Source organism: Mixophyes fleayi, chromosome 3 (assembly GCF_038048845.1).
Source record: "Mixophyes fleayi isolate aMixFle1 chromosome 3, aMixFle1.hap1, whole genome shotgun sequence".
Classification (NCBI taxonomy): Eukaryota; Metazoa; Chordata; class Amphibia; order Anura; family Limnodynastidae; genus Mixophyes; species Mixophyes fleayi.
In genome coordinates, this window is record NC_134404.1 from 194100704 (window position 1) to 194128632 (window position 27929).

The following is a 27929-nucleotide window of genomic DNA, read 5'->3' on the forward strand; positions in this document are numbered from 1 at the left end:
TTGGTGGAATTCCGACACGTGGAGGGTTTTTTAATTATATTGTGGCCTCGGTACCAAATTGTGTACCGGGGCCACCACACTACGCAGTCAAGATACTTGTTTGGTGGAATTCAGACCAGTTGAGGGTTTTATTATTATATTGTGTGGACCACTCTATCTATACCACACTACAACTCTATACCACTCTATTTCCTACTTTAATTCTATTTAATTCTATTTCCTACTTTAATTCTATTACTAATTAATTACCATAAAGAGGAACAAAAAAAACCAATTTTACCAAAAGTATAATATGACTTAGACTTACAAACACTACACTTGAAAGATCGTGCCTTTAAATGAAAAAGTAAGTCTTCATTGCACGACTATGTGCAACAGGGACAGTTTCTTTCTTTACAAAGTCAACTAATAACACTTGGACCCTGTCTGTCTTTAACATACTTGATGGGATCTCAATGACGAATTGTCTGTAGCATGTTTGGAGGAGGTATTGTGGCCCCGGTATCAAGTTGGGTACCGGGGCCACCCCACTACGCAGTCCAGATACTTGTTTGGTGGAATTCTGACACGTGGAGGGTGTATTTATTTTATTGTGGCCCCGGTATCAAATTGGGTACCGGGGCCACCCCACTACGCAGTCCAGATACTTGTTTGGTGGAATTCTGACACGTGGAGGGTGTATTTATTTTATTGTGGCCCCGGTATCAAATTGGGTACCGGGGCCACCCCACTACGCAGTCCAGATACTTGTTTGGTGGAATTCTGACACGTGGAGGGTGTATTTATTTTATTGTGGCCCCGGTATCAAATTGGGTACCGGGGCCACCCCACTACGCAGTCCAGATACTTGTTTGGTGGAATTCTGACACGTGGAGGGTTTTTTAATTATATTGTGGCCTCGGTACCAAATTGTGTACCGGGGCCACCACACTACGCAGTCAAGATAGATAGATGCGTATCATAGATAAAGTACATTCAGTGGTGTGGGGCAAATTGAAAAATATTCAAAATGCACTGACATTATCAAAAACAAGAGGTTGTCACACGCTAAAACTCCAACATGTATATGATGGAGAGGATGGAGGAGCAGCCGTATGTGTAGTGTAATGCAGACCTGTTGAAGGTTTTTTATATATTTTATTGTGGTGCCCAGTGCCCACTCCTCTAGGCAGTCCAGGTACATTTATTGGTGCGATTCATAAAAGTTCAGGGTTTTTAATATATCTTGTGGTGACCCACTCCTCTACGCAGTCCAGGTACATTTATTGGTGCGATTCATAAAAGTTCAGGGTTTTTAATATATTGTGGTGACCCACTCCTCTACGCAGTCCAGGTACATTTATTGGTGCGAATCAAACAAGTTGATGGTTTTCTTATTATATATATTGTGGTGACCCACTCCTCTACGCAGTCCAGGTACATTTATTGGTGCGATTCATAAAAGTTCAGGGTTTTTAATATATTGTGGTGACCCACTCCTCTACGCAGTCCAGGTACAATTATTGGTGCGAATCATAAAAGTTCAGGGTTTTTAAGATATTGTGGTGACCCACTCCTCTACGCAGTCCAGGTACAATTATTGGTGCGAATCATAAAAGTTCAGGGTTTTTAATATATTGTGGTGACCCACTCCTCTACGCAGTCCAGGTACATTTATTGGTGCGAATCATAAAAGTTCAGGGTTTTTAATATATCTTGTGGTGACCCACTCCTCTACGCAGTCCAGGTACATTTATTGGTGCGATTCATAAAAGTTCAGGGTTTTTAATATATTGTGGTGACCCACTCCTCTACGCAGTCCAGGTACATTTATTGGTGCGAATCAAACAAGTTGATGGTTTTCTTATTATATATATTGTGGTGACCCACTCCTCTACGCAGTCCAGGTACATTTATTGGTGCGATTCATAAAAGTTCAGGGTTTTTAATATATTGTGGTGACCCACTCCTCTACGCAGTCCAGGTACATTTATTGGTGCGAATCAAACAAGTTGGTGGTTTTCTTATTATATATATTGTGGTGACCCACTCCTCTACGCAGTCCAGGTACATTTATTGGTGCGATTCATAAAAGTTCAGGGTTTTTAATATATTGTGGTGACCCACTCCTCTACGCAGTCCAGGTACATTTATTGGTGCGAATCAAACTAGTTGATGGTTTTCTTATTATATATATTGTGGTGACCCACTCCTCTACGCAGTCCAGGTACATTTATTGGTGCGATTCATAAAAGTTCAGGGTTTTTAATATATTGTGGTGACCCACTCCTCTACGCAGTCCAGGTACAATTATTGGTGCGAATCATAAAAGTTCAGGGTTTTTAAGATATTGTGGTGACCCACTCCTCTACGCAGTCCAGAAAGATACCTTTTTGCAACGTTTTGGACTAATAACTATATTGTGAGGTGTTCAGAATACACTGTAAATTAGTGGAAATGCTTGTTATTGAATGTTATTGAGGTTAATAATAGCCTAGGAGTGAAAATAAGCCCAAAAACTTGATTTTTAAACTTTTTATGTTTTTTTCAAAAAAAATCCGAATCCAATACCTTAAATCCGAACCGAGACCTTTCGTCAAGTGTTTTGCGAGACAAATCCGAACCTCAAAAATAATGAAAATCCGGATCCAAAACACAAAACACGAGACCTCAAAAGTCGCCGGTGCACATCCCTACTGGAAAGTACTTATTTTTGTGTCCGTGGGTGGGGGGTGGGGAGAGCTGTCCACGGACAGTGTATAATGACAGTGTGTGTCATCACTAGAGATGGTCACTGACCCCCGTGTTTTGGTTTTGGATTCGGTTTTGGTTCTGGATTACCGTCGTGTTTTGGTTTTGGTTTTGGTTTTGCAAAACCGCCATTGCGTGTTTTAGTTTTGGTTTTGGTTTTGTTTGGTTTTGTTTTGCTATTTTTTGGGAAAATCCATGTTTTTGGGCCTAAATTAACCCAATTTAGTGCTCCAACTGTTTTAGAGACAAGTAATCTAATTGTTGAGGTAATAAATCATCCAAAAAAACAGTTTAATTCTTCGTTGGTAGGCCTATTCTACACACAAAACAGATTGTCTTCCTCTCCATCTATGCATATTGGCAATGCAGCCATCGTCTTTGGGTGTATATTACACCCTACACTTATAGTTAAATATGTAAAGAAATGGAAAAAGACAGTTTGCTTTCTGTCTCTCTAGGCCCCCCTCCACTTGTATAAAATACTAATAAATTCAGCCGTTATATACTGTACAATATAAATTGAAATGGACAAAAGCAGTTTGGTATCTGTCTGCATCAGATCCTCTCTCCACTAGGAGTAAAATAGAAAACTATTCAGCCGTTATATAATCTAGAATATAAATAGAAATTGAGAAAGGCAATTTGGTATCTGTCTGCATCATAATCATCAACATCATCATTAGCGCCCTCGTCGCCTACACAAATCTCCCCCTCATCCTCTTCTAATTCCAAAGTGGCATCCTCAATTTGTGTATCACCGGCTACACTCGGGCTATTAAGGCACACATCAGCAGAATGCTCACGATTAGACATCCCACTGTTGGATGGACTCTCCACAGGGATTGTTGTCATTTGTGAATCAGAGCAAATATTCTCCTGTAATGCCTCACTGTTATCTTGCAGCTCGGCTTTGACGCGTAACAGTAGTTGTGCACCAATTGTAGGCTGGGTAACTTTTTGCGATCTGCCACTAATAGCCAAAGGTGAAGGCCTCATTCTCTCTTTGCCACTGCGTGTGTAGAATAGCATGCTTGCAATTTTTTTTTTTATCGTCACTTAACTTTTGCTCAGTTACACTTCTTTTTCGCTTCAATACAGTAAATTTTTTTTGGGGTTTTTGTTTTTTGCACTAATTTGGAAACACTCTGTTGTTTGACATCGCCTTGGCCAGATGACGTACTGGGAACACTAACATCAGGACTGGTGACAGAACCTGGTTGCTCATTCAGATCATATGTGGACTGCTTTGAATCCATTCTGAGCGCAAACCACTGGGGAGTGCTAAAAATTATTTGGTAGATACTGCTGACAGATATGACTTTTGACAGCCAGAAATATTAATGCACAATTAGGGAGGACACCCCAAAAGCACTGAGGAGTGCTAAAAATTATTTAGTAGATACTGCTGACAGATATGACTTTTGACAGCCAGAAATATTTATGCACAATTATGGGGGACACCCCAAAAGCGCTGGGGAGTGCCAAATATTAAGAAAAAATAATAAACCTCTATCCTCCTCTCTGCACTAGCGATTTTGGTTAGAGCAATTGCAAGAACAATATTGTATTCTCTGTCCCTGCTCTAATCAGCCTATGACTACACCCTGCTCTCTCCCTCTGTCAAATGGCGATGGATTGCTGTGGAGGCGTGTATTTATAAAGTTGAAGTATCGCGAGAACCGAGCCCCGAGATCCGACGACGTCACGATGACGTTCGGCCTCGATTTGGATTCGGAACGGGCTGGAGAGTACCGACCTCTCAGCTCGGTACTCGGATACCCAAAGTTCGGGTGGGTTCGGTTCTCGGAGAACCGGACCCGCCTATCTCTAGTCATCACACTCGTACACAATGTACAGCAGCCTGCAGAGCAAGCCAGAAGCTCCAAATAAGCTTGCGAGACTAAGAACCTCCCTGCTCACTCTGCAGGATGTTTTCTACTTTGATGTCAGCAGCATGTAGGTAAGTACAGGTGGGCTGAGGGGGTTATAATGTGTCTTGGGGGTCATAATGTGGCTGGGGTAATGTGGCATGATAATAGAACTGTGGGGTTGCATGATATGTCTGAGGTTTGGTGTGTCTGGGGGGTGATATGGTGTGATGCGTGTTGTAGCTGAGGGGTGACATGATGTAGCTTGGGAGGGTGTGATAAATGTAATATTATAATATAATGTATTATATACTGCATGATCTGTGTTATGTACGGTATTTACTTATTACTCGGTTTTCCATATTTACATTTTCCAACAGGTGCCAACATTCCAGGATTCATGCAAGAATCAGTATCAGGTTGTGAAAGCTGCAATAACAGGTAGGTGAGAGTAACACCATTTTGATACATAATGCAGGAATTCAATTAGCCGCGAAGAGTCTCCGGAACGTCCGTGCGACACTTTGCGGCAGAGATTTGACATAAATCACCTCCCGTTTTTCCTTGTACCTCGATGGGGTGCGAAGAAAAACGAGCAGAGATTTTTACCGTAATTTGCCGGCAATGTGCGCTGCGCGATGTCTATATGTTACATCACCTGCAATTGAATCTCCCTCAGTATGTCGTGTCTAAAGAAGCACAGCCCATATTGACCATGTCCCCATTATGTGACCACGCCCCTTTGGCGGCATACAGCACCTTTTCCTATCGCCTGTAGAGGAGGGTGGGCCCAAAAAATTGCTGTACCAGGGCCCCATATTCCTCTGTTCTTAAGCCAATTGCTTAGTAAACAAAGCAGCTTTTTCAATGGAAGGAAAGTTCACACCAACACCGAGCTGATTGATGGGGCATAATTTAATTTAAAAATACCATATTTACACCCATATGCTGAGTCTCATGCATGGCAGATGTGTCCAGCTCTGCACCTGTAGCATATGAGCCAGGTTTATGATAGGTATACATACACCTACATACATGTGTATACTAGAGATGGGCGGGCTCGGTTCCCCGAGATCCGAATCCTACCGAATTTAGGGTATCCGAGTACCGAGCAAAGTAGGCCCCCGTCTGTTCGGTTTCGAAATCGAGGCAAAACGTCATCGTGACGTTTTCATTTTTCTGAGCTCGGATCTCGCGAGATTTGAAAAGCATAAATACCTGCCTCCACAGCAATCCATCGCCATTTGACAGAGGGAGAAAGCAGGGTTAGGTCACACTGGCTATATCAGCGCAGGGACAGTGATTGATTGTATTCAATACCATTGAAAGCTTAATACCAGTTGTTACAGCAGTAAGAGGAGAAGAGAGGATGGTTTTTGTTCCGTTTCTGGCACTCCAAATGCTGTTGGGGTGTCCCCCATTCTTTTGCAGAAATTTTTCTGGCTGTGAAAAAAGTACTATTTTTCAGCACTGTAAAAACAATATATTTAGCACTTCCATTTGCTTTTGGGGTGTCCCCCATTCTTTGATAGAAATTGATCTGGTTGTGCAAAAAGTCCTATTTTGCAGCAGTGTAAATAAAATATATTTAGTACTCCCATTTGCTGTTGGGGTGTCCCCCATTCTTTTGCAGAAATTTATCTGGCTGTCAAAAAAGTCCTATTTTGCAGCAGTGTCAAAAACAATTTGTAGCACTACAAGTGCTTTGGGCTCAGAATGGATTCAAAGCAGTCCACATATGAGCAAAATGAGCAACCAGGTTCTGTCACAAGTCCTGATGGTAGTGTTCCCAGTACGTCATCTGGGGAAGGCGATGTCAAACTACACCGTCTTTTGAAATCAGGCAAGGAAACACACAGCAAAAAAAAATTTACTGTGTGGAAGCAAAAAAAAAGTGTAACTGAGGTAAAGTTAAGTGCCGATAAAAAAAAACAAAATTGCCAACATGCCATTCTACACACGCAGTGGCAAAGAGAGAATGAGGCCTTCACCTTTGTCTATTAGTGGCAGATCAAAAAATGTTACCGAGCCTACAAGTGGTGCACAACTACTGTTACGCGTCAAAGCCGAGCTGCAAGATAACAGTAAGGCATTAGAGGATAATGTTTGCTCTGGATCAGAAATTACACCAATCCCTGTGGAGAGTCCATTCAACAGTGGGATGTCTAATCGTGAGCATTCTGTTAGTGTACCCATAAAGAGGGACCCTTTCAGCAGTTCCGCTGATGTGTGCCTGAACAGCCCGAGTGTAGCCGGTGATACACAAATTGAGGATGCCACTTTGGAAATGAAGAGGATGAGGGGGAGATTTGTGTAGGCGACGAGGGCGCTAATGAGGATGTTGATGATTATGATGCAGACAGATACCAAATTGCCTTTCTCAATTTCTATTTATATTCTAGATTATATAGCAGCTGAATAGTTTTCTATTTTACTCCTAGTGGAGAGGGGATCTGATACAGTCAGATACCAAACTGCTTTTGTCCATTTCTTTGTATATTGAATTTCTAGTTCTACAGTCTATGCAGGCTGCTTTTTTTCTATTTTACTACAAGTGGATGGGGGGAAGGGGACTGATGCAGACAGAAACGAAACTCTCTTTGCCATTTCTTTAGATCTTTAACTAGAAGTGTAGGGTGTAATATACACCCAAAGACGATGGCTGCATTGCCAATAGGCTAAGATGGAGAGGAAGACAATCAGGTTTGTGTGCAGAATTAAGGACGGCCTACCAGAGATTAAACTGTTTTCTTCCTAATTTATTAGCTTTAGAATTACCTTACTTATCCAAGAAACAGGTGGAGCACTAAATTTGGTTACTTTATGCCCAAAAAAATTGATTTTCCAACAAAATAGCAAAACAAAACCAAACAAAACCAAAACACGCAATGGCGGTTTTGCAAAACCAAAACACGACGGTAATCCAGATCCAAAAACAAAACCAAAACACAGAGGTCAGTGAGCATCTCTAGTGTATACCCACAATTAGGTCCTAAATACAAGACACCTTGAAAAAGACTTTCTAAAGTCGAAACGTGTCGGTGAAATACGGATAGGGGAGCTCTGATTGCCTGCTACATCCGTTTGGTGACTATAACATCTTGGTTCCAACCGCTGAAATCCTCGTTTCATACTAGATTTCTTTGAGTCTGTGACCCATTCACCTTCTGGTACGGGCAACTGAATCCCGGTCCTATGGGTTTTAATATGTTTTAATAAACCTTTGTTTTTTACGTATTACACAAGCATGTCTTTTTGCCTCCATATCAATATCATTCACTCTGTTGTGGAGAGGTGAAGACTAGAGAGATCTCTGACACCATCAGCTGCTGTCAATTTGGACACAGGAATCGGTCTGACTTCGGAAGATCTATACTGAACATCTTGATGAAAACGGCAGCCTGTCTCTCTGCACAAGTAACAGCAACATGAACGCCAAACACTACATGACTGTAAGTTCATTTCCTATAGACCGTAATTTGGGAAACTTCATTCAATCTATGAAAAATACGGTTATCTCACAAAGTCAGTAGTTGTTTGTGCATGTTTTGAATACTCAGCAAGATTGAAATAGTCTCTCCCTTTATATCTACAATTTATTTCTGTGATTTTGAAATATCGAAAACCCAGTAGCGCTGCAATACTCCTTGTTTATATTATTAAGACACAAGAAAAGTTGTTAACATTTGTTTTGATAGCAAAAAACTAGGGATGTGCACCGGCGACTTTTGATGTCTCGTGTGTTGTGTTTTGGATTCAGATTTTCGCGATGTTTTTGGTTCGGATTTGTTTCGCAAAACACCTGCCAAAAGGTTTTGGTTCGGATTTAAGGTTATGGATTCAGATTTTTTTTGAAAAAAGCATAAAAAGTTCAAAAATCAAGTTTTTGGGCTTATTTTCACTCCTACGCTATTATTAACCTCAATAACATTCAATAACAAGCATTTCCACTAATTTACAGTGTATTCTGAACACCTCACAATATAGTTATTAGTCCAAAACGTTGCAACGAGGTATCTTTCTGGACTGCGTAGTGGAGTGGTCCCCACAATATAATAAGAAAACCATCATCTGGTCTTAATCGCACCAAAAAATGTACCTGGACTGCCTAGAGGAGTGGGTCACCACAATATAATTTAAAAACCCTGAACTTGTATGATTCGCACCAATAAATGTATCTGGACTGCGTAGAGGAGTGGGTCACCACAATATAATAAGAAAACCATCAACTGGTCTTAATCGCACCAAAAAATGTACCTGGACTGCGTAGAGGAGTGGTCACCACAATATAATTTAAAAACCCTGAACTTGTATGATTCGCACCAATAAATGTATCTGGACTGCGTAGAGGAGTGGGTCACCACAATATAATTTAAAAACCCTGAACTTGTATGATTCGCACCAATAAATGTATCTGGACTGCGTAGAGGAGTGGTCACCACAATATATATAATAAGAAAACCATCAACTGGTCTGAATCGCACCAAAAAATGTACCTGGACTGCGTAGAGGAGTGGTCACTCACCACAATATAAATTAAAAACCCTGAACGTGTATGATTCGCACCAATAAATGTATCTGGACTGCGTAGAGGAGTGGTTCACCACAATATAATTTAAAAACCCTGAACTTGTATGATTCGCACCAATAAATGCATCTGGACTGCGTAGAGGAGTGGGTCACCACAATATAATAAGAAAACCATCAACTGGTCTTAATCGCACCAAAAAATGTACCTGGACTGCCTAGAGGAGTGGGTCACCACAATATAATTTAAAAACCCTGAACGTGTATGATTCGCACCAATAAATGTATCTGGACTGCGTAGAGGAGTGGTCACCACAATATATATAATAAGAAAACCATCAACTGGTCTGAATCGCACCAAAAAATGTACCTGGACTGCGTAGAGGAGTGGTCACTCACCACAATATAAATTAAAAACCCTGAACTTGTATGAATCGCACCAATAAATGTATCTGGACTGCATAGAGGAGTGGTTCACCACAATATAATTTAAAAACCCTGAACTTGTATGATTCGCACCAATAAATGTATCTGGACTGCGTAGAGGAGTGGGTCACCACAATATAATAAGAAAACCATCAACTGGTCTTAATCGCACCAAAAAATGTACCTGGACTGCGTAGAGGAGTGGGTCACCACAATATAATAAGAAAACCATCAACTGGTCTGAATCGCACCGAATAATGTACCTGGACTGCGTAGAGGAGTGGTCACCACAATATAAATTAAAAGCCCTGAACTTGTATGATTGGCACCAATAAATGTATCTGGACTGCGCAGAGGAGTGGTCACCACAATATAATTTAAAAACACTGAACTGGTATGAATCGCACCAATGAATGTATCTGGACTGCGTAGAGGAGTGGGTCACCACACTATAATTTAAAAACCCTGAACTTGTATGAATCGAACCAATAAATGTATCTGGACTGTGTAGAGGAGTGGGTCACCACAATATATATAATAAGAAAACCATCAACTGGTCTGAATCGCACCAAAAAATGTACCTGGACTGCGTAGAGGAGTGGTCACTCACCACAATATAAATTAAAAACCCTGAACTTGTATGAATCGCACCAATAAATGTATCTGGACTGCGTAGAGGAGTGGTCACCACAATATAATTAATAAAAAACCCTCCACGGCTCTGAATTTCCAAAAAAAAAATTCTGGACTGTGTAGTGGGGTGGCCCCGGTACTAAATTTGATACCTGGGCCACAATACCTCCTCCAAGTTCCAAGTGTAGTGTTTATAACATATTAACATTACACTAATTCTAGCACGTCAAACCCTCTTGTTTTAAATAATGACAGGGCATTTAACTTTTGATTCAATTTTTTGAATTTGTTGACATTTTCTTTTACTTTTTGAACATGGCAAATGACTGTTGAATGGTCACATAATGGCAAAAAAATAGATGCAAGATGGAATTGTCTTTGGGCCCTCCCACCCACCCTTATGTTGTTGAAATAGGACATGCACACTTTAACAAACCAATCATTTCAGCGACAGGGCCTACCAAACAACTGTGGCTGAAATTTTTGGTTTGTTTGGGCCCCCACACCAAAATAACAATTCATCTCTCCCTGTACAAACTAAACAGGCTCTACTGAGGAAAGATGTCGTCCTCATCCTCAACCTCTGATTCCTCTCCCCCTACAGTGTGTACTTCCTCCTCCTCACACATTATCAATTCGTCCCCGCTGGACTCCACAACCACAGGTCCCTCTGTACTATCTGGAGGGCAGTGCTGTACTTCAGTGAGGAATTGATTATTCATTTTTATAAACATCATTTTTTCAACGTTGTGAGGAAGCAACCTCCTTCGCCGCTCACTGACCAGGTTTCCCGCTGCACTAAAAACTCCTTCCGAGTACACACTGGAGGGGGGACAACTCAGGTAAAATAGAGCCAGTTTGTACAGGGGCTTCCAAACTGCCTTTTTTTCCTGACAGTAACAATATGGACTGTCTGACATGTCTATTTGGATGGTGTCAGCAAAATAATCCTCCACCATTTTTTCAATTGTGACAGCATCCAATGCAGCGACAGTAGACATGTCTTCAATGGTTGGCAGGTCCTTCAGTCCGGACCAGATGTTATCAGCATCCCTGCCAGCGGCTCTTTTAGAAAAACTGAGCTTTTTCCTCGCAGCCATAGATGTGGAAGAAAATAAGGGTGGAGCTGTTGGCATGTCACGGTCCTCTTCGCTGTAGACTTGTGTCCGCCGGAAACAGAGACACGACATACGCTTTAAACCGAGGATCGAGCACGGTGGCCAAAATGTATTCCTCTGACTTTAAAAGAGTGACCACCCTCGGATCCTGGCAAAGCGTACGAAGGGCTTCATCCACAAGAGCTACATGCTTTGTTGGATCGCAATGCTTTACCAGCTCCTCCCTCACTTTCTCCAGCTGCTTCTGCAACAGCCTAATCAGGGGAATGACCTGACTCAAGCTGGCAGTGTCGGAACTGACTTCTCGTGTGGCAAGTTCAAACGGCTGGAGAACCTTGCACAACACGGAAATCAGTCTCCACTGCGCTTGACTCAGGCGCATCCCCACTCTTTTGCCTATGTCGTAGGTGGCTGTGTAGGCCTGAATGGCCTTTTGCTGCTCCTCCATCCTCTGCAGCAAATAGAGCAGGCCTGTCCAACCTGCGGCCCTCCAGATGTTGTGAAACTACAAGTCCCAGCATGCCCTTCCAGCTATCAACTGGTTGTCTACCAGCAAAGCATGCTGGAGCTTGCAGTTTCACAACACCTGGAGGGCCGCAGGTTGGACAGGCCTGATATAGAGGGTGGAGTTCCAGCTGTCACAACCTCTTGTTTGAGGTGATGGCAGGGCAGGTTCATGCTTTTTTGATGTGCCTCTAGTCTGCGGTAGGCACTGGCTGAATGCCGAAAGTGTACAGCAATTTTGCGCGCCACCGCAAGCATCTCCTGCACACCCCTGTCACTCTTGAGGTAATGCTGCACCACCAAATTAATGGTGTGTGCAAAACATGGGACGTGCTGGAAATTGCCCATATTTAATGCCCGCACAATGTTACTGGCATTGTCTGACACCACAAATCCCCATGAGAGTCTAAGTGGGGTAAGCCACTGGGAGATAATTTCCCTCAGTTTCTCTAATATGTTGTCAGCGTTGTGCCTCTTATTAAAGCCTGTAATACACAATGTTGCCTGCCTTTGCACGAGCAGCCATTTTGTAGATGCTGCTACTGATGCAGCTGTTGCTGTTGCTGCGGAAGGCGATGCATCTACCCAGTGGGCTGTCACAGTCATATAGTCCTTCATTTGCCCAGAACCACTTGTCCACATGTCCATGGTTAAGTGGACAGTGGGTACAACCGCATTTTTCAGAGCACTGACGACACTTGATCGTACTTCTCTGTACATTTTTGGTATCGCCTGCCTAGTTAAGTGGAATCTCAATGGGATTTGGTACCGGGGACACAATACCTCCATCAACCCTCTAACTCCCACTCCACTGATGGCGGACACCGGGCGCACGTCTAACACCAACAGTGCAGTTACAGCCGCAGTTATACGCTTTGCAATAGGGTGACTACTATTGTATTTTGTGGTCATGGCATACGACTGTTGGACGGTCAATTGTTTTGTGAAAGACTTAGCGGTCTTACGACTTCCCCTCTGGGAGGATGACCGACTAACAGCAGCAACAGCAGCAGTGGCAGTAGTAGGCATACCGCTGCTGGATTCCTCGGATGAATCCCGTATTGGAGAGGGCTCAGTCTGGCTGATGACTTGGGCTGCAGGACTCAATCTGATGGAGATCGTGGAGGAAGTTGACGAGGAGGGTGTTGCTGGTGTGTATCCAACTGGACCACGGGATTTAGGTGTCCCTGTACCGATGACGGTCCTAGCCCCAGTTCCTGAACTAACCACTGAACTATGAAGGTTATTCAGGTGACGTATAAGGGAGGATGTCCCTAGGTGGGCAAGATCCTTACCCCTGCTTATTTGAGCTTTACATAAGCTACATATGGCCATACATTGGTTGTCCGGATTTGGATAAAAAATAACTCCAGACCGAAGAGGTGCATTTTTTGGTCTTCTGACCAGGCATGACGATGGGCTTTTTCATCCCATGGACATCAGCTGTTTCCCCCCCTGGTGCCTCATTTACAATAACCACATCACCATCCTCATAATCAATTTCCTCCACAGTGCCAGCTACATCATCAATAGCCTCCTCCCGAGCCACCTCTTCCCGTACAGTGATGGGAAGGTCAGGCTTGACAACCACCAACACCCTTGGACTCGCCTTGGGGATTTGTGATAATTTCTCTTTAGAAGGCAGAGTTGTTTGCTGTTTTGTTGCTGACAGCATAACTCTCTTCAATTTTTTGTAGGGGGGGAGGAGGAGGAGGGCTAACATCCTTGGGTGAAGATGGACCACTAGTCATGAACACGGGCCAGGGCCTAAGCCGTTCCTTGCCACTACGTGTCGTAAATTGCATATTGCCAACTTTACGTTTCTCCTCAGATGATTTTAAGTTTCTCTTTTTGCTTTTTTTTTTAAAACTTGGGCTTTTTGGATTTTACATGCCCTGTACTAGGAGATTGGGCATCAGGCTTGGAAGACGACGTTGATGGCATTTCATCGTCTATGTCATGACTAGTGGCAGCAGCTTCAGCATTAGGAGGAAGTGCCTCTTGATCTTTCCCTACTTTATCCTCCAAATTTTTGCTCTCCATTATATGTAGCACAAGATACTGCAGAATGTGTGAACTTGGTAATATTGCAGTACCAATGGGCTTATACTGCAGGATTGGTTTGGCAAATTTTGTTGTAATTTAATTTTTTTTTTAGAATTTTTTAATTTTTTTTTTAAACACTTGGGAATATTGGGGAAATAACTATGCCCTTAGAAGCACAGAGCACGGGACACAGGACCACTGGACTGAACAGGACACAGCACACAGGACCCAGCAGCACCAATGAACTCAAAATTGACAGAGCACAGCACACAGCACCACTGGACTGATACTGCAGAACACAGCACAGCACAGCACAGCACAGCACAGAACTAAACAGCACAGCACGAGATCTACCAGAACAGAGGACCACCTAACACACCCTCCCTCTACCCTGATCAATGCCCAAGTGAAGATGGCGGCGACTAGCGGGGAATTTATCGGTTACGAGTATCGCGAGATCCGACAGCGGGATTATGACTCAGAGCCTCGGTTTCAAGTTTTCATTTGGCGCCAATACCCGGATCTGTCTCGGATCCGACTCGGATCGGAAAGGTTCGGGTGGGTTCGGATTCACAAAATCCGAGTGCGCTCATCTCTACAAAAAACTAGTTCACTATTAGGCTTGATATTACACAGCAGATCTAGTATTGCTTCTCGCATAGGAATGAAAATAAAAAAGAAATAAGAAATACTCCCACAAAATTTTATCCCGTAACATATAAACGATCGATAAAGAAAGCACCTATTAACTTCAGAGGTGAGTTTGCAATCAAGCAATCAGAGGCTAATTAGTGCTGGCGACCATCATTATCATCAGTATATTTGCACCAGTCCTCCGGCACTCGCAATTGATACAGCTTTAACAGGCGTACCTGTGTCTCTGTTCTGGTCTGCATCACTCTTAAATAAGCAAACATACTCTTACTCTACTCGAAGGGTATAAAAGGTAGTAGGGATCACAGCGCTGCTCTAAAAAATGTATAAAAGCTGCCAAAGTGGGTCTGGACAGGTTGAATTCCAAAACTTCCCAGTATAAATCAATAAATCAATAAATATTTTTTTTTATTGATTTATACTGGGAAGTTTTGGAATTCTTACTCTACTCGACCTACATTAGACTGCCCCTTCCACTCCATAAGTGCATATGAGTGTAGCTTGCTTTGTGGGCATGCACAGTGCAAATTTTCAAATTTTATGCTAGGCCAACTGGCGTACATCCAACTCTGCATCAAACCCATTGTCTGATGATGACAACAGACAGTACAATAAGCAGGATAGACTGATGTGGAGAGACTTGTAAAATGAGAAAGCCCTATTTGACACTATGGTCACTGGTCTTCCCAGGATATCAAGGGGTTGAGACAGAAGAACTGTAGGGTTTTTACCATCCATACTCCATCAGATCCATATGCCCCTTTGTTAAAACAGTTCTGAAATTGAAAGCTAGAGGATAGCTAGCACCACATTGTTTTAATAGCTATCAGCTTTCCATTTATAAAAGCAATCACAGCCTTATCTATTTGCAGAAGAATTAAAAAGGGGCTACGAGAGAGGCATAGCTTTGTTTTGGTGGTAACAGTATATTTATAGTAAAATTATTAAATGTATAGTGTTAAGGGAAGAACAAAAAGTTTTATGTTTTAAATTCATAAAAGTTGATTTTTGTTAAAGCACATTTACATATTGCATTGTTTTTCCAAATAATATTTTTTATCATCTCTATCCATCCATCATCATCATGTTTTCGATTTGCACCAGAGGTGTTTTAATGGCTGCAGACTTTGTTTTTATGCTTTTTCAGGTCAGATCATATGATTACATCATGCTATATTAGCCCAATAAGTCTTCTCATAAAGAATGTGAAAACAAAGCCCATATACAAGGGAAACATTGATGATGTGTTACATGAAGCCCATAACATAAAAATATGATTGCACATGACTGCACATCATTACTTATCTCACTAGTCCCTCGTTAAATATAATGAATTTACCAGCCTTCTCTGTAAGAGCTTAAAATACATATAACATAATAAACGTCAATACATAAGATATACAGAAAGTTTCATAACTACTTTTACGATTGCATTACTGAAAAGTGACATCAGGTCTGTATACCAGAAAACTTGACACACTGGTTTTATGCTTTGAACTCTTCATGGTCACACAGACATATATTTAGGCAGACAGTGACTTTAGTTTTACAGCATTCACATGTCTATCATGGATGTCTTGCACAAATTGGTACAGCTATGTGTTCACAAGAAATCTGCTATAGGCTATGGCTTTCTGACACTTGCGACTGCCGGTGGCCAGCAGTTGTTCACTCTAGTTGTTTTTCAGTGTCCATGCACTGATCAAAACTTTATGTATGGGTTTATTTTTATCTTCGCTCCTGCTGTAGTTCTTATGATCATCGGTTATTTCCTGAGCAGCAGGACTTGGAAATTTTTTACAGGTTGCTGTCTAAACCCAAAGAAGATGTGCCCCAAAGGTAATCGCTGTTACGGTCCTTATGTTTTTCTACAGCTTTCGCTGAGCGCTCTCATAGTTCCCGTGATGTGGATTTCTATAGCCTTGCTTCACGGATCCTTTTATTCATGTGCAATGAGTGGATGGCAGAATCCAGAGTATGTACAGTTTTTGTGTATGAACAAGTCTGAACACTGTCAGACGCAGCTCTACAAAGTGACCTGTGGGAAAGCATCAATGTCTTCCAATGATACAAAGGAAGTCGTACTGCTTCTGCAAGCGCAGTCTCAGGTTTGTACATGGATCTATTCATACAAGCCTCACGTGTACAGCACAAACAGCAGAGAATATATATTTTAATAATATTACATTTATATTCAGATGATTTCATGTAGTCATTGAAAACAACTTTAAGGGATATTGTAAACAACGAGGGCTAGTTCACACATGATCAGTATTACACGTTTTGCAGGTGATGACACTCAAGTGTGTTGTCCAGATGTCTGAAGTTTTGAGGGTGCGTAGACTGTAGTCAGTCTGAATCAGAATGTTCATAGAAGCACAGGACATAATCAGGACATGCTGTTATTGTTGGAGTCATTCAGTATTTGAAAACACTATTTTTATCAGTATGAGAAATATATGCTTTTAGTCCTCGGGTTAGGGGGATGTCAGAGAGTTGAGATATCTTCTTGTACAATGTCTGCTGAATAAAAGGCTGGTACTTCCATGTTCTTATAGCCAAAAGAAGCATTATAGAGAAGTTAGTGCAGACATTGTTCTACCTTTTTCATTAAACTGTTTCATGAGTCTGTGCAGGGCCACATATATAGAGTTGGTGATGACTTAGGCATGATGAGTGATTAAGTTATAAACTAGGAATTGTGCACCCCAAATGTTCATGCCCAGTTGTCCAATGCCACCTCTTCCATTATATTTACTGAGACTACAGCCAATGATGCAGTATTGCAGCATTAACACATAGTAAATAATTCAAAACTGTAACAAAAATAAAGAGATCCACTAATGTCTATATGTTGAATCAGACCCATATCAACACAAGCATAGATTATTTTCAGGGTGTTTTACAGGGTGGAAATGTTGACACCAGTTTACAATAATGCCATGAAAGACTATCTAATGTCCAGAAATTATCTGAAATTATTTAGAATATATATATATATATATATATATATATATATATATATATATATATATATATATGTGACCGAGTACTATTTAATTTCAGAAAATTAATTTTGTGAAAAGTGGAACAAAATGATATATTCAAGCAATTAACTTACTTTTCAAGTATTACCTAGAAATCACAGCTAATGAGCTAGTATGATATTTTTATTCTGCAATACTTTATATGTACATTAGATTGGGGTCCGAATACCTTTTTTTTATCATTCTTCATGTCTTGCTCATTTATGCATATCGAGTTTTTAAGTAAGGATAGAGCAAGCTGTAACCAATCAATGTTTCAGGAGAGAAGTGTGTTAATCAGGGCTAGACTGGTCCTGAAAGCAGGCATGGCATAAAAATACAAAAATAACCCTCATTATTTGAGTATGTGTCCATAAGGTTGAATTATAACATTTTTATTTAGCTTTGAAGTCAGAGAGATCTATCATTATTCGTCATGTCCTATCTATTGGCGCATGGACAGCATATAGTGGTAACCTAAGAAGTATGTGTAGCAGCTAGAGACTTCTTTATTAGAAGGACTCGTTGTAGCAAAAGTTTGGAAAACAGCCCAGCCCACTAAGGCTGGGTACACACTACAGAAAATGTCTCCCAATGTGACATCTTTAACGATTATACCAATGACAGGGGAAAAAATAATAATCCCCGATCAGCATGCCGATCGGGGATTACACACTATAAACGTTTTACAAGATTTACCTTCAGATCTGTGCTCTACTGCTCTTCATCTGTAATAACCATCAGCTGAAAATATTGCACATTCTATATAGATCTATGGACACTGCTGGTCCTGACTGTATAGACACTGCAGATGTGGAACAACATTGTTCTATCGTTGAACAAGTTTTTTAGTCTGGTTTCAAAATCAAATAAAACAGTACGATGTGCTTTGGAACGATAATTGTTCATCATTGCAGTGTACACGCTTTTGCAATATTGGTTCAAATGTATCTATCGTGTGATTAGCCCGATTGTCTGAAAACCCTGTAGTGTGTACCCAGCCTTATAGTCTGGCAATTCTAGAGCCTTACCTTGGCCTCAATGTCTGGTGTTGATTTTGTGAGAGGCAGTGATGTGTGTATTTGTGTGGTTTATGCAGGCTGTAGAATGGAAGCAAAACACAGACTGAATGTGACCTATAACTATGCCCATTTCTCCGTTGATTATTGCCACTTATTATTATGATATCATGCTATACTGGCCCAGAGCAGTAACAGTTATCTTAACTCTTCATCACGCCAATCTCTGTAGACCAGTGAATGCATGAGTCAGGCAGCCCAGATTTGAGCTTTCAGTTCCACTAGCATAAAAAACTTGAAAAAATAGATACAAATTATGTTATGTCTATTTTTTTAAAAAGAATTTGTATATATTTGAAAACCTTTACACAATAAAAATGATTATTGGCTAAATGACTAAAGCATTTTTTAATCATTTCATCTGTTACCGCCATTCTGAGATGGCAAAGACACAACCGCTGCTGGCATGTGCTTTGCTGTTGCGATAGTGTTATAGCCGTGTTGAATTGAGCAAGATGAAAATGCCATAACGCCATAGAAAACTCAGTTTTTGTTCATTAATAAATCAGCCCCAATGTTTGATAATAGTTTAAGCAATATTCCTAGCAGAGTAGTGATATGAGGTTCCTTTGAAAAACGTGTGGTATAAAACATACCTCTACAGTCATGGTCAAAAGTTTTGAGAATGACACAAATATTATTTCTCACAAAATCTGCTGCCTGTTTTCATGATTGCAATTTGCATATATCATGTCATGAAAAGTGATTAGATGAATTGCAATTAAAGTCCCTCTTTGCCATGACAATGAACTTTATCCCAAAAACAACATTTCCACTGCATTTCAGCCCTGCCACAAAAGGACCAACTGACATCAGGTCAGTGATTCTCTCATTAACACAGATGAGAGTGTTGACAAACACAAGGCTGAAGATCACTCTGTCATGCTGATTGAGTTAGAATAACAGACTGGAAGCTTTAAAATGAGGGTGGGGCTTGGAATCAATGTTCTTCCTCTGTTAACCATGGTTACCTGCAAGGAAACACATGCTGTCATCATTGCTTTGCACAAAAAGGTCTTCACAGGCAAGGATAGTAAGATTGCAACTAAATCAACCATTTATCGGATCATTAAGAACTTCAAGGAGAGAGGTTCAGTAGTTTTGAAGAAGGCTTCAAGGTGCCCAAGAACATTCAGCAAGCACCAGGGCCGTCTCCTAAAGTTGATTCAGCTGCGGGATTGGGGCACCACCAGTGCAGAGTTTGCTCAGGAATAGCAGCATGCAGTTGTGAGTACATCTGCAGGCACAGTGAGGTGAAGACTTTTGGAGGATGGGCTGGTGTCAAGAAGGCCAGCAAAGAAGACACTTCTCTCCAAGAAAAACATCAGGGACAGACTGATATTTTGCAAAAGGTACAGGGATTGGATTGCTGAGGACTGCGGTAAAGTCATTTTCTCTGATGAATCCCCTGTCAGATTGTTTGGGGCATCTTGATAAAACGCTTTAACGGAGAAGGAAAGGTGAGCGCTAACATCAGTCCTTTTGTTATGCCAACATTAAATCATCCTGAGATCATGTGTGGGGGGTTGCTTCTCAGCCAAGAGAGTGGGCTCACTGACAATTTTGCCTACGAACACAGCCATGGATAAAGAATGGTACCAGAAAATACTCCAAGAGCAACTTCTCCCAACCATCCAAGAAAAGTTTGGTGACGAATAATGACTTTTTTACCATGATGGAGCACCTTGCGATAAGGCAAAAGTGATAACTAAGTGGCTCCGGGATCAAAACATCGAAATTTTGGGTCTATGGCCTGAAAACTCCCCAGACCTTAATCCCATAGAGAACTTGTGGTCAATCCTCAAGAGGCGGATGGACAAACAAAAACCCACAAATTCTGAGAAACTCCAAGCATTGATTAGGCAACAATGGATGGCCATCAGTCTGTATGTTGCCCAGAAGTTGATTGACAGCATGCCAGGGCGAATTGCAGAGGTCTTCCAGAAGAAGGGTCAACACTGCAGATATTGACTCTTTGCAAAAACTTAATGTAATTGTCAACAAAAGCCTTTGCCAATTATGAAATGCTTGTAATTTTACTTCAGTATGCCATAGCAACATCTGACAAAAAGGTCTAAAAACAGTGAAGCAGCAAGCTTTGTGAAAACCAATATTTGTGTCTATCTCAAAACTTTTGACCATGACTATATGTCTTCCAACTTGTATCTGTACTCTATATGAGCTATAATTACTACTCTTGTCATACTTCATGACAATGCTCTATATTTACTACTCTTATTATACACTTATCATATAGCATATCACTGTGATAAGAAAAATCACAGTAATATGATAAATTATATACATTTATCTATATCCCTGCATAAATGTCCCAGAAATTAGTAATCTTGCAGGGTTTAAGTGAAAACATTTATTGTCATATTGGGGAGGTTATGTGTTTTGGAAGAAAAAAATATATTAAAGGGTTTCTAGTTCCTTAAGTCCTAGACAAAAAGAGACTAATAACAGAAAGGAGAAATGTGCATTTTCCTGATCTAGTTGAACAAAGTGATCCAGCGTTCACTGGGGGTCATTTGCAAAATGGAAAATCCAGCAACGGGTTATATAAATATGTAACTGTGATTTTCATTGTAACCACTGGAGGGCTCTTTCATACAGTATAATTTCTATTACTCATAACTAAAAAAAATAAAAACTTCAGGCTAAACACAGAGACATCCTTACTTTGCCCAATGAAGATTTTATTTTCTAAATTGTATTTGCTTGGTGCTTAGTTACGATGGTTACAGGTTACTGTAGGGGTGAATTTCTAAAATTATGTTTCAGGTAACTATGTATTCATTTTCTATTCACTTAGACTGTGAAAGTCATTTGTGACCAGCCCTGCAATAGGCTGTCTGCATGCTGTGACTTGTAGTTACAGAACAACTTAAAGTATACACAACGGGCCTGATTCTTCAAGACTTGTATCTGCCGATAATCACTCTGCGCTTGCCTAGAACCGGACCATACGCAACTAAATGCAGCAATGTTCAACGCATCTTTGTATGCAAAGTACATTTACTACAGCCGATGATTTCTGGGAGAGAATGGGGCAGGAAAAGCAGTAGTCAATGTACAGAAAGGGCATGCCAAACTCGAGTGCATGCAGCCACATCCAAATGAATCTTTGGGCATCTCAAAGTTACTTATTTTTCTACCGTATCTCTTGCTCCACTACCAGTGATGACAGCTGTGTATGTATGCTATAACATGTATTTGCAATCAGGAGCAACTCTAAAAATTTATTTTATATTCAGTAGTCATTAAGATCATCCTAGTAAATGTATTCGTTGAAAATATATATATATATATATATAAAAAAACTTTATTTTTTTTATAACTGTTTTGTTAATATTATTAACAGGTGACATTAATTTTTTTCCTGTGCATTCTTTTTGCCAATGTATGTTCCACATAGGCATTGGACGTATGCTGCAGTGTATTGTGTAGTAGAGCAGAGCAGACCTGCCCCCCGATTTCATCAGTGCACGTATCTTCAGATCCATTCATGCAGAGTATGCAGAGCCGATTTGCATGCGTTTGTTTTAAAACGCATGTAGCACTCAGTGTGCGTGCCTTGATGAATCGGCCCAACATGTTTTGCTTCCATTTGCCAGATAATTGTAGTGTTTAAATGTAAGAAAAAAATATTCAGGGCCAAAGTACAATAAAACAGTTTATGTTACCTCTAGTAAATATTCAATAGTGTCAAAAACATTATTTTGGTCCCATTTCATTTAGGTATAGGTAGTTGTTAGAATGTATACATTCATATTGTGCATATCATTAATGTGTTATAAAATGTGATTTCTAGGTTTAAACACAAACCTCTCCCTCATTCCAAGAGAACATCAGTTGTTAAGCATTGCTAGAGCAAAGAAGTGTTTTAAACTAATGAAAGCGCATTTAATCATTTTTGCCTCCCACTTATTATTTGCAATAAATTGTAGTGAAGTCATGTGACAGGCTTACAGATGACCAGAGCATATCTAGTTAATTATGATCAAGCGAATGTAGCGATTAAATGCTGCATTGCTGCTTCTTCAGAACATTGGTATAGTTCATGTGACACTAGCTTTCGGAATCTGTAAAATATTTTGTCTGTCACATAAGCTTTGTGTAAATGATTGAGTGACATCACTTAACAAACCTGGACCAAGTGCTGCTCAGATATGATCTGCTTATTAGTGTGTGTTGAGCTGTATTTGTTCCTTTATTACCAGGGGCAGGCCTGGTACATGGCCCAGGCCCCAATCTCTGCAACTGAACTATATGGTTTTTGGTGTCTGGCCCCTCCTCCGTTACCAGCCACATTCATGCAGAGCATATGATCTGTCCTCCCTACCCTCTCTTACCCTATATGTGTCTGTGGCAGGTTCCATACCATGCATGCAGACTGCAAGAGAGGCAGACAGAAGTGTCTGCCTCTCCAACACAGCGGGTCTGGAAGAAGGTAAGTGTGAAGGAAAGGGTGGTGGTGGTGTGGAGTTGTTTGTAATGAGGGATGAAGTGGGTTTGTCTTAATGCACTGAGAATAAGAGATGGCTTATTAATTTAACACTGGGTGGGGGCTAATTATTTAACGGTAAATGCCATTAATTTTTTGTGGGGTGATGATGGGGTATTAAATTTAATAGTGAGACCTATTCATTTAAAGTGTGTTGATTTGGACCTTTAATTTAATGGTGGGGTGGTTTGGTGGCTATTAATTGAATGTGAGGTCGAGTTTGGAGAGGAGGGCTATTTTTTTAAATGTGAATACAAATTATTTAATGTTGTGATGGTTGTGGCAAAAAGGTGTATGTGTGATTATATATATATATATATATATATATATATATATATATATATACATACATTGCTATTCGTTTTGATACTAGGGATGTTTGGGGTGGGAAATAGGTTTATTTATTACATGGGAATATTATTATTAATTTAATATTGGGCTGGTTGGGAGGAAATAGGTCTATTTATTAAATTTGTATGCTATTAAAGTAATGTCAGGGTTGGTTAGAGGGAAATAGTATTCACACTTAAAAGGTAGATCTATTAATTTTATTTAATAGTTGGGGCTGGTTGCAGGGAGGAAGTCCTAATTTATTAAAATGATTCTACTGATTTAACGTTGGGGCTTGTTGGGGCTTGCTGTATTTCATGCACCTGTCCAAATAGGGTCCCAACATTCCAGAATCCAGACAAGCAACAACTGAGCTTCAGACACCAGCAGTTGCAGGTAGTGAAAGGTGCAAGAACAGGTAGGAGGAGTTCAGGACAGCCAGCGAAGAGGAGGTAAGATTTATTTATTTTAATTTTACAAACAACTGATGGCCTGTGAAGTGGGTATTGGGGGTGTGTGGGCGGCAGACTGAAAGTTTACCAGGGGGGTAAGAATAATATATGAAACCACAAAATCCCAAGTGTAGAAACAAAACAAGACTAAACAAACAGTGGGTAAATCTAAGCTCATATGCAAAGTTGAGAGGAAGATCTCAGTGTGATTAAAGCAAAGTTAAATGCATGTAAACGTTTGCTTGTTTGTTTTTATTTTCACAATTTACCAAATGAGACCATATATTGCAGTGCATTATTCTGGATGCTTTTTGGTCCATAATGGTGCTTTCACTGTTTACAGTTTATCTACATCTTTACTTGTGTTTTAATATGTTTTTAAAATGGATTTAAAAGCCAGGGGATCCGTAACCTAAAGCAAGCATTGCAGTGCATATTAAACTAGCAGCACACATTAATCCTAGCACTGCTGACACAAATTAAAAATAGAACTGGCAGCAAGTACTACACATTAAAAATACATATTAAAAATAAAAACATGTAAACAAACCCTGGAACCACACTTTGCAACTAGCATTGATAGCACATAATAAACCGAACACTGTTGTCACTCATTAAAACTAGGCTTGACACCACACATTAAAACGCCTATTGGCCCATTAAAACTGGCATTGAAACCACATATAAAAGCTAGCATTTCCACCCACTGATTCATTAAGGCACATACATGCTGATAAAAATTTGCGTATGCCCAGAGCTGGACTATACGCCAGTGAATGCAGCAACTTCCAACTTATCTTTGAGGACCCTTACTACAGCCTATGATTTCAGGACCGGAGCAGGGAGGGGAGTGGGCGTATGCACGTAGTCCATGTACAGTTAGGGAGTGCCATGCTCGAACGCATGCAGCAGCAACAGATTCAAGCTTTGGGCATCTCAAACTTACGTGTTTTTCTGTCGTATCACTTGCACTTTCTACAGGTCGGGTGTAATGGCCTAGTGATAGTGATGACGGATATGTATGCATGTTAGAACATGTGTTTGCAATCAGAAGCGACTGTAAAAATGCATTTTATGTACAGTAGACATTTATAACATCCTAATACATGTATTTTATTGGGGGGGGGGGGATGGCAAAAACATTTTTTTATTTTTTTTTATTTGTTTTGTCCTTAATGACTATATTATTAAAAGGTGATATTATTTTTGGGGGGGACTTTATATTACACATATGTATTAGACATATCTTGCAGTGTATTGTCTCAGAGCAGAGCACACCTAGACCCCAATTCATCAATAGATGTTTCTTCAAATCCGCTTCTTGTGTAATATGGACGTGCGCATGTCCGATTTACATGTTATTTTAGAGAAAATGATTCGTTTTGTGTGCCTTAATGAATCGGGCCCTCTAAGAGTAATGCTCCTGTACCTCCATATTATTTTACAACAGACTCTCTTCACTATTACCATACCTGATTTTGTCCAAACTACCACAGTATTGAATTTACAGTTGTCATTTTGGGTAGCATTATTGCAGCAATATTGCTTGAAGCACATACACAGTTTATTGAGGACACATCAATGCATATATGTACCATAGACAATATTTCTGCAATAATACTGACTAAATTGACGCTATACCCACATTTATATAACAGATGTGGGGAAGGCGACATTTCCTGCTGCCTGGGATTTGAGTGTTTTTAAAAAATAGAAATGCCTCTGAGGACTATCACCTAAAGTAAAGTACATACAAACAAAATTAAAGTAAGTTCAATCCATATGTTAAGTGGAGCACTCAATCACCACAACCAAACCAAAAACTTTACCAGAAGCATAAAAATATGTTATTAGCATAGGTAACATCATAGTATGGTAGTAATGCACATAAGCCAGCTGCCAATTGTAAGGTGTCTTTAATTTGTTGGTCAAAATATAAAAAAAAATATTAAAGTCTTCCTTGCACCCCATAAAAATGAGGATATTTCAGCCCCAACATTCACGCAATGTGTTTCTGTGAGCTGTACGTTAGACACATTGCGCTGAATTGATTCTCCCCCTTAGATTGAGTAAAAGTTTTCAGTTTAAATTTAATTCATTCTTAAAATAATTTTTGGGTGAATCTGCAATGATGCAATAAATATCACCTAGTCATGTATTAAGCCCCAAAATACAGTGTGAAATATAATTATCTTACAAATTGTGAAACATGGGACTTATTTATACATTATATCCCACTAAATAAGAATGACAGAAAATTTACATACACATATGAAAAAGTCATTCACAGATGTGAGAAAAAGTCATCCAACATAACTGCCACACTTTGCAGTTACTTTACTGGTCAAATGAAGGTATGGGAGCGTAAGAGACAAAGCAAAGAATTGCAAGGCAGGACTCCTGTGATCTAAACCTTGTCACTCAAGTAAAGCATAACACAAGTACTTTAACAGATGATACTCACCATCTTTACACCTGATATTATTTTGTACACTATATGACTTTTCATATGGGATCATCACTATGTTAAAGTAATTGATGACAAGGTTTGTGTAAATGTAAACTTTCCCATGACCCTGATTTACTGCTTGACAATCCCTCCATCCTAAATTGGGTGAGTGGGATTGTCATTCATTTTCTGTCACATCAGCTTGTCTTTGTCCCTACCAATGCAAGCTTTTCTTAGACTATAAATAAATATATACATGGGGGAGCAGGCAATATAGAAGAATAGCATTGCTTTTTATTCCTTATGAATATAACTGTAGTTCTGGTCACAAGAAGTATTCCCAAATAATTCACCTATTGTCAATTTTAAGTCCTGATTTATAAAAGAAAGAACAGCGACCGTTATCTTTAACATTTGTCACTTCTGCTTCAGGGTACCTAGGCTTACGCAGGCTGAATAGTGATGATAAATAAATCATTTGTGAATGCTGCTCATTATTAATTGTACATATTGCATCCTGCTGTCAGGACCACTAATACAGATTTTCCAAAACCGAAACTTGCCATTAGAACTCAAACTCCGAGAGGCGAGGACATTTGCTAGCAATAACTTTCTGTAAATCTTTTAACAATTACAATCCCTTAACTACTCAAACAGTAATTGAAACGTTACATGAGTATTGACAGAGTGTACTTAAACTATTAGAAAATATGGAATCTAGCTATGAAGAATGTGTGACTATGGGCTTTTTTCACTATGTTGTTCCTTGTAATTTGCAGGTTATAGGCTGGTGTCTCATTGCAGTGCTGGCTTTAGCATCTCTTCTATGCAACTGTTGGTCTAGCTGTCAATCAAAAGTAAGTTCCACTCAAATGTCATTCTGGAGAATTTATATTGACAAAGAAAGGGAGAAGTTTGATGAATTGGCTCAGGAATTTGCCACCAAACTTGCCGAGAGGAACCTGAGATGCTTCTTTGAAAATAAAGCGCCAGGGGAGTTTGAATTGCCCAGTAACAAGGCTTGGGAGAAGGTCTCTTCTTTACATACTTTCAATCCGGATTACCAGTACTATAGCACTCTTCACAGATTTGTCGAACTTGGAGACAATTTCAATGGAAAAAAAGACATGATGGACCTTGTAGAGGCGCCAGTATGAAGTAGCTTTTGTTTTGGTAATCATGAGACATGATGACTGTTTTATTATTGGAAACAACATTTTATGCAGTTGAAGACTTTTATGACAATACTAAAATATCTGAGTATTTTTGGACAAATGTCAAAATAATACCAGGTGATTTACAGGTTAAGATTTTGCATATAGTCACAGTGTTAAATATTAAATTATAAAAATGTTCACTTTCATATAACTTTTGGGGGGACATCATGTCATCTGCTCAGACTCTGGAACGGAAGTAGAATTAATCCATTTATGGCACCTGCACACATGCTCGTGGCTGACAATGAATCTAATATTTGAAAAAGGTCAAATTTAAACTAAAACTCTAGGTGTCATTGTCAAGATCATCACTGGAGTAAAATAAAATATTTATTAACCACCAGAAATTGACAAATTGTA

General features: G+C 40.0%; 2 protein-coding genes across 3 annotated transcripts in view; one reads left to right on the top strand and one right to left on the bottom strand.

Annotated features, from left to right (window-relative positions):
• Positions 1–27929, bottom strand: part of TRAPPC3L (trafficking protein particle complex subunit 3L) — a 135939-nt gene that overhangs the window by 22358 nt on the left and 85652 nt on the right. The gene's annotated exons all lie outside the window — the stretch shown is intronic.
• Positions 7298–27904, top strand: CALHM5 (calcium homeostasis modulator family member 5). The gene is made up of 3 exons (XM_075200642.1): positions 7298–8050; positions 16381–16614; positions 27132–27904. The coding sequence occupies exons 1-3, from the start codon at positions 8027–8029 to the stop codon at positions 27507–27509; spliced, it is 636 nt and encodes a 211-aa protein (XP_075056743.1). The 5' UTR covers positions 7298–8026; the 3' UTR covers positions 27510–27904.

Coding starts and splice junctions, on each gene's coding strand:
- CALHM5 (XM_075200642.1), top strand. CDS start 8,027: ATGAACGCCAAACACTACATGACT. Junction 8,051..16,380: donor ACGCCAAACACTACATGACT/GTAAGTTCATTT, acceptor GTTTTTCTACAG/CTTTCGCTGAGCGCTCTCAT. Junction 16,615..27,131: donor TTCTGCAAGCGCAGTCTCAG/GTTTGTACATGG, acceptor TGTAATTTGCAG/GTTATAGGCTGGTGTCTCAT.